The sequence below is a fragment of the Eubalaena glacialis genome, chromosome 19, assembly GCF_028564815.1.
Source record: "Eubalaena glacialis isolate mEubGla1 chromosome 19, mEubGla1.1.hap2.+ XY, whole genome shotgun sequence".
NCBI classification, from domain to species: Eukaryota; Metazoa; Chordata; class Mammalia; order Artiodactyla; family Balaenidae; genus Eubalaena; species Eubalaena glacialis.
In genome coordinates this window covers 37172718-37180187 of record NC_083734.1, presented here as the reverse complement: position 1 = coordinate 37180187, position 7470 = coordinate 37172718, and the positions used below count along the sequence as shown (strand labels likewise).

At 50.0% G+C, this 7470-nt stretch overlaps 1 protein-coding gene across 1 annotated transcript; it reads left to right on the top strand.

Annotated features, from left to right (window-relative positions):
• The first annotated feature begins 668 nt into the window (after positions 1-668).
• LOC133080780 (transcription factor Sp6-like) lies at positions 669-6768 on the top strand. The gene is made up of 2 exons (XM_061176884.1): positions 669-893; positions 5872-6768. Exons 1-2 carry the CDS (start codon positions 669-671, stop codon positions 6766-6768), a joined length of 1122 nt encoding a protein of 373 aa, XP_061032867.1.
• Positions 6769-7470: the final 702 nt, after the last annotated feature.

The following is a 7470-nucleotide window of genomic DNA, read 5'->3' as shown; positions in this document are numbered from 1 at the left end:
GATAGGTTTTCTTTTGCTCCCCTCTTTTATAGATCTAGGTTGCTTGGCTGTCTGCCCCCTTCTAGGCAGCCCCCTAGAGGAGAAATGTAGGATTTTTTTTTCTTTAAGTGCTGTGAACCCATTTTGGGGGGGGGGGGGAGGAGGAGGAAGAAGCAGCCTGTGTTTTTTATGCCATAATAAAGTCATCAACCACACCACTGCTTCATTTGTCTTCCAGCTCCGGTTTCCTTTTTGACTCATGGTCTCTCAGCAGCAAGGACCAGGCTGGCTGCAGGGTGGGGTGGACACTTCTCTTTGATCCTGCAGCCCAGGGCAGCCTCACCTCCCTTTGTTTGGGGGCAGAGCTGAGCTGATTGTTGAAGGGTCTGATCCTGCCCGGAGGTTGTTGATGCAGAAGGAGGGTGGCGCTCCCTCGGGGTTGATAGCTGGGCTGACTGTCCCTCCCTGGTCTTCTCCTGTGGAGATGAAAAGGTTCTAGATATTTCCTTCCTCTTCCACATGGAAGCCCCCTCTTTCGCCTCCCCTGCCAAGAATGCCGGTTCCCTGCCTTCCCAGAGATGGCCAGCCCCTTGGCCCCCTCACCCCACCCTCGTGGGTGTGTGCCTGTCAATCAGGCCTTCTGGCTCTGAGAGAGGTGGGGGTGACCGACAGCGATTTCTCCACCCAGGATGATCCCTATCAGGGACAAGGTGATGAAAGGCAGCCGAGATATCCGATGGGCTCCCGCCCAGCTGAAAAGCATGAGGGAAAGGTTCCTAGTGCAACTCCCAGCTAGAGACCTGCCGCAGTTACACAACCACGGTGTGCACAGAAGTTCCTCACTGGACCCATCGGGCACCCCCGGATATGCACAAATGCACACTTTCCCAGGCTGCTCAAACGCCTGGTGCACAGTTGGTGCCTAACACACGTCAGATGAGTAAAAGCCTCATGGCTCCAGGGCCCCAAACCTAGGAAAGTTGACAGAGGATCAGTTTTTGGCTCCAAGGGGGCAGAGTAGGTTATTACGTTCTTTCACCTTTCCATCCTACATCTTGGCCAAAATTATCATCTACCCCAGTGGGATTCCTATTTCCCCCCACTCTAACCCTAACCCAATTTCTCAGAGCCAAATCTGGTACCCAGGCTGGCCCATTCCACCACTTGTTTGGGAGAGTCTGGGGTCACAAAGTTTCTTAAATGGGGGCATCAGAATGATTTAGGGGTTACAGAGGAAAGCAGACCAGTTGAGGGGGCCATACGTTTGTTTCTGTCTGCCTGGGTGGCGGAGGGCCAGGCGTGTTACGGTGACCTCAGGCCCACCCCGCTCCCTGGGGCTCCTCTTTTGTCTTCCTGGTTCTGGGGGACTTAGACCCCAGGAGCCTGGCGAGTCCTCTCCTGCTCTCCCCCATTGCTGCCCCCAGGGCGAGGAGGGCAGCTGTGGGGGCGGCTGGGCCTGTCTGGGCAGGGCTGGGACTGCCCCTCCTCCCCTTGCAGCTCCTCCCGCTGACCTGCATTCTTATCGGGGGCCTTTGGTGCGGCTCTCATGCCTCTCACTCGCTCGCTCTGACCGGCAATGCTGCCTGGCTGCCGCCACTCCCCACCCCCCACCCCCCACCCCCCACCCCCGCAATGGAGCCCGAGGCCACCTCTGACCCCTCAGTTCTGGCAACCCTGGCAGGACAGTCCTGGAGGGGCTGAGAGGGAGTTCGGGAAATCAAAACATCTGGCCTGACCCCTGGGCAACGTCTCTGAGCCACCCTCTCCTCTCCTGGGAAGTGGGAATAGAATCCCTCTAGGGTGGGTGAGTGAAGTCAGGAATGGGAAAGTGACCGAGGAACCTGCAGCCTGGGGACTGCAGCCTGGGGCTGTGCTGTTCTGCCCGGTCCTGCCCCCAAGCGGGCAGCTGGGGAAGTTCAGGATGTGAACCGGCTTTCAGGCCAGCCACCTCGGGGACTCATGTTTATCACCACACAGTCTTGATGTTTGCTTCCGGAATGACGTCCAATGGCAACCTCCCGACCCCCACCCCGTACATCACACCAGAAGCAGCCTTCACCTCCCATTAATCCTTGTGAGTCTGACTGCTCAGCATCTGAGCAGTGGAGGTTTGAAAAGAATCTCAGGCGCCAAATAGTATTTGGTATTTGGATAAGTATTCTCATTCTTTAAAAAAGAATAAGTATTCTCATTCTTTAAAAAAAAACTGCCAATCAATAAAAAAGCGAAAAAAGAATATGCTGATCAGCACTATGCCTAGTGTTGTAAACACAAAGACGGGTAAGACAGGACTCCTTTTAGCAACTCATGATCTCACAGGGAAAGTAAACATATAAGCTCAAACCATAACGACAAAGTGCTGTGGAGGCACCATGAAGTAATAAAACTACATTTCTTTTAAAACAGTCGTTTCCTCCTTCTATCCACTCCCCAGCTATTTGTTGATTTTATAAATATTTGAGTTTGCTTTATGTCCACGCGTTGGCTTTAAACATGATAGACGATGCACATAAGCAGGATCTAGTCCATACTTTGAAGGAGTTTCTGCTCAGAGGAAATGGGTTGCAAAAACAGCTATATTTAAAGAAAGAAATGAATATGGGCAATGAGAGCTATAAGTTGGTATTGGAGCACAAAAGAGGGAAAAAAGACTTCAAATTGGATCAGGGAAGATGTTACTAGAGCAATGCTGTTTAAACGGGACCTCGAAGGGCCATTGGGTATCAATGACGGACATCTTGGGAAGAATAAGCTTGCAACAGGAAAGTGGGAGAAAGGCAAAACACAGGAAAAATACTCTGAGTACCTGTAGAGTACAAGTGGGAAGAGTAGGAGCTTAGAGCCACATCATCTAGGGCTTTGGAGGCCAAGCCAGGGATACCATGCCAAGCTACCATGTTACCACAGCAGTGCTTTAGCACAAGCATTAGCCTGCAACAGAACCAACCACTTGGAGGGCTTGTGAAAACACAAGCTCCACTCCCATAGTTACTGATTCCAGAGGTCCAGAGTAGGGCTGACTATTCGTATCTTCAAGAAGTTCACAAGTGATGCTGGTATTTGAAGACCACTTCCGGAGAGTTAATCTGGTGATTGCGTGGAGGATGGCTTAGAAAGGGAGAGGGTAGAGATGGAAACACCAGTCAGAAGACAGTTATACCCATCCAGGTGAAATGAGAGACTAAGCTGGAATCAATGGAAATAAGATAGTCAGCTATAGTCAAGAGTAGGTATTTTCGAATAAAAGTCAATATGATAGAAAGTGTAATACTGAATTAAAGCTACATATTAATGAGAGGAGTAACTTCCTTTCAAGTTGTGTGAAAGGGTATCTTTTATTTCTTCTGGTAGTGAATTGGCCTAGAAAAACAGAACTCTACTGGGAAGTGTGTAAATATAAGAATATTCCTTTTAATATTAGAAATTATAATGATATATAGAGATAAAAACTTTGAGCTCATAATCTAGAATTTGATGAGACCACGAAAGGTGGCATCTAATCAATGCTTCTGCTCTCAGGAAAGATTACCTCCAAAATCTATCAAGATCTATAGTTGTATATTTAATTTATGAAGATCCTGAAGCTGAGACTCTTAAGAGAGGTGAAGGCAGGGCTAGGGGCTCTGGAAGGTTCAAATAATAATTCCTAAGGTTTGGAGTTTAGACCAAAGCTTCTTATTTGTTATTATCATTCTAACCTCTACTAGTTATTCCTACTAATTAGATATCTAATAGCTAATTGAGGCAATATTCTCCTTTTCCTTTTCCTAGAGATTTATGCTGCAGTAAAATACAGTCTATCGAAAGACGTACATTTGAACCACTACCTTTTTTGCAGTTTATCTAAGTTACAAATATAACTTCATTATATTTGGAATTTTTGTAAAGCTTAATTTTTAATAAAATTAATTTGTTACTCATTTGGAAATATGATTAAGATTACTACTAAAATTTTGTAGCAAATCCTTTTTGTCTCTAGCAAAGATTAGTGTGAGAAGTATTACACAGATCAGAGTGAATCATTATAGAGCAGTGGCTCTCAACCAGGGTGATTTTGCACGCAGGTGACATTTGGTAGCGTCTGGAGACATTTTTGCTTGTCAGAACTGTATATGCTGCTGGCATCTAGTGGACAGAGGCCAGAGATGCTACTAAACGTCCAACAGTGTACAGGAGAGCCTCCCACAGCAAAGAATTATCCAGCCCAAAATGTCGATAGTGCTGCCTTTCTGGAGAAATAAAGATCACTTAACACAAGTATTTAATGAGCATTTACTATTTTGTATCTAATGCACCACATATATAATCATGAAAGTATAAATCATAATATCTTCCACAGTGAGATTTCTTTAGCGTATGGAGGGAGTAGTGTTGTTATGTTTCATCATATATAAATTAGAATTATTGCCAAAGGATAAATGTTCTGAAAGAATATATATTTTTATTCTTCTTTTGCTTGTGTCTTTTGTTGTAGAAATCTTGGTTGCAATTTACTCACAGAACTGAGCTTTGGAACGTTTCAGGCCTGGCATGGAATGCAGTTTTTACACAAGTTGTAAGTGGAATAGAAGATGAATACATGTAAAAAACTGTGTGTAAAAACACCATGCAGTTCTTGGTTAGCTGGGTGTAAGCCCAGGATGAATTCTGGAAAGTATGTCTTGAGAGCCATTTATTTTTTTTTTTCAAATGAGGAAACTAAGGTACAAAGAGGCCAAGAGACTTGTTTAACTCAAATATATGAATCGCTCTGCTTTCCATAGTACTGATCTTTGGCACGGGCAATAAAAGGCACCAAGCAAAAACACTCAAATTAGCATTGTCATGGAATCCCACTGATGCCTCTCCAATATGCGAATGGTCCATGAAGTTCCACTTTTGAATTTCACTTTGATTCCTGCTCATGTGCAAAGTTCCTAACTGCTTAAAATGTATGCAACACAGAGCTGCAAAGAACTAAGTTTAGCACGGAATTCTTCAGGGAGCAAAAGGTGTGGGTGCTTCCCCAACCATTATTAGCTCTTTTAAATGGTAAAGCAGAAAGAATTCCTGAACACCCACCACAGGGCTCTCCCCAGCCACCCAGAACATTATTTTTCAAAAAGCATATATCTCTGAAGTGAATTATCTGTGGCCAATAGGAAGCTCTGAGGTATGGAAAAAGACGTTGTTTGTGTTCAGCTGTAGTGTGAGAAATATAAAGAAAATACATTGCTGTAGCCTAATTCAATATACTTTCTTTGCTGACTACTCTTCAGTAAGAAGTGTGGGTTTTACACCCCTTCAGCTCAAAAATTCTGTGATTTCTCACGACACAAGCAAATGAGAGTGGGTACGTTCAATGGCCCGAAGGCGATTTTAGACTCAAGGTAAAGAGCTCTTCTACACCTGGCTTTGGAAAAGACTCCCTTACCTGTCTTGTGGTTCAGAAATCCAGTTTCACACAGTTCATTTTGGGTTAATGAAGGTGTTGAGGCTGTGTCTGGAGCTGGATTAGCAATTCCTGCAGATGCCTATCTTTAGCGGCCTCCTTCCTTTCCCTTGTTAGTTTGCTGATGCCTACCTTGGGGAGAGAGCACCGAGGGTCAGTTTTTCTTTTGCCAGCACACCGGAGAGCAGGCTCATGAGGTCCCTTCACCAGGAGGTTTTAGTAGCGTCAGTACAGCGTCTTAAACTCACCGCCTTTCCTAAACATCCCATAACACCAAGAGTTCCTTATAAGAATCAGAGTTTCACTATAGTTATGTAGGCAACACAGGAAAATACATTGTGGAAATCAATCAATCAATCAATCAATCAATCAATCAATCACAGTTTAAAAATTAATGAATTCATTCAAAAACATTCACTGAGTGCCATGCCCACTGTTACTCCTCTCGGGTAACCTGCGAGGACCTGGAAAGCGACAGTCCCTTGGCCCCGGGACCCTCTTCCAAGCTCCTGCAGCCGGACGTGTCACACCATTACGAATCGTGGTTCCGGCCGACACGCCCAGGCACCGAGGAGGGCTCGTGGTGGGACCTTCATCCGGGTACCAGCTGGATGGACCTCCCCCACACTCAGGGCGCGCTGACCTCACCTGGCCACCCCGGGGCGCTTCAGGCTGGCTTGGGGGGCTACGTCGGAGACCACCAGCTTTGTGCCCAGCCGCCCCACCCACACCCGCACCCGCACCACCTCCTCCCAGCCGCCGGAGGGCAGCACCTCCTCGGGCCTCCCGACGGGGCGAAGGCCTTGGAAGCAGCCGCCCCGGAATCCCAGGGGCTGGATACCAGTCTGGATGGGGCGGCCCGGCCCAAAGGCTCCCGGCGGTCAGCGCCCCGCAGCTCAGGCCAGACCGTGTGCCGCTGCCCCAACTGCCTGGAGGCGGAGCGACTGGGGGCTCCGTGCGGGCCCGATGGGGGCAAGAAGAAGCATTTGCACAATTGCCACATCCCGGGCTGTGGGAAAGCCTACGCCAAGACATCGCACCTGAAGGCACACTTGCGCTGGCACAGCGGCGACCGCCCCTTCGTGTGCAACTGGCTCTTCTGCGGCAAGCGCTTCACGCGCTCCGACGAGCTGCAGCGCCGCCTCCAGACCCACACCGGCACCAAGAAGTTCCCCTGCGCAGTCTGCAGCCGAATCTTCATGCGCAGCGACCACCTGGCCAAACACATGAAAACCCACGAGGGCGCCAAAGAGGAGGCTGCCGGGGCGGCGGCGGGAGAGGGCAAGGCCGGCGGAGCGGAGCCCCCCGGGGGCAAAGGCAAGCGCGAGGCCGAGGGCAGCGCGGCTCCCTGCAGCTGAGCTCCTCGTCCCGCCTCCCCGTCCCGCCTCCCCGTTGGTCTCCCCTGGGGCCATCAGCAGCGAGCCCTCTGGCCTGATGCCCTTGGGGGGGGGGTGGCTTGAGTAAGAGAAGGTGGTTATTTATGGAGAGGGAGGGAAAGTGGTGCGGGGGTCAGGGAGCCGGGTCGCTTAGGGGTCTCTTAGTCTCTGGGGCTGGACAGGACGGACGCGTTTGACTGGGCGGGGAGGAGCTGCGCGTGCCCATCAGTTCTCCCCTTCCTCGCTCTTTCACTTCACGCCCCTGGGCTGGGGGGTTGGGGTGGACTACCCCAACGGCGGCTGGAGGGCCGAGGGGATAGGGTGGAGGATACGGCGCGTCCCCGGAGCAGAGAGGAGTGGGGCCGCCCCGGGCGCTGGGGGTAGCTGTCTGGACACGTCGTTAGCGCCTGGGAACCCGGACATAAAAGGGCCTCTGGAGCCGCGCTGCGGCCCGGGTCCCTGTCATCCCCCCTAGAGTGCTTTACCCCGGGGTTTCCGGAGGGAGAGCTGAGATGGGGTAGCAGAGGCTGGGGGTCCCCCTAAGGGAGGAGTTTCTATCTGGCTGGGAGGGTTGTCACCGCAGAAATAATGTCTCTGATGTGCCTCCTTATTAAGCCTTCCAGACCCAGTGTGATGGAGCCACGAGGGAAGAAGGGAAGAGGGCCAGAATGGGCGACAGCTTCC

Excerpts from the sequence above, each read along its gene's own strand:
- LOC133080780 (XM_061176884.1), top strand. The coding sequence starts at position 669 with ATGATCCCTATCAGGGACAAGGTGATGAAAGGCAGCCGAGATATCCGA. Across the intron at positions 894-5,871 it reads GCTCAAACGCCTGGTGCACA|GACCTGGAAAGCGACAGTCC; the intron begins GTTGGTGCCTAA and ends GTAACCTGCGAG.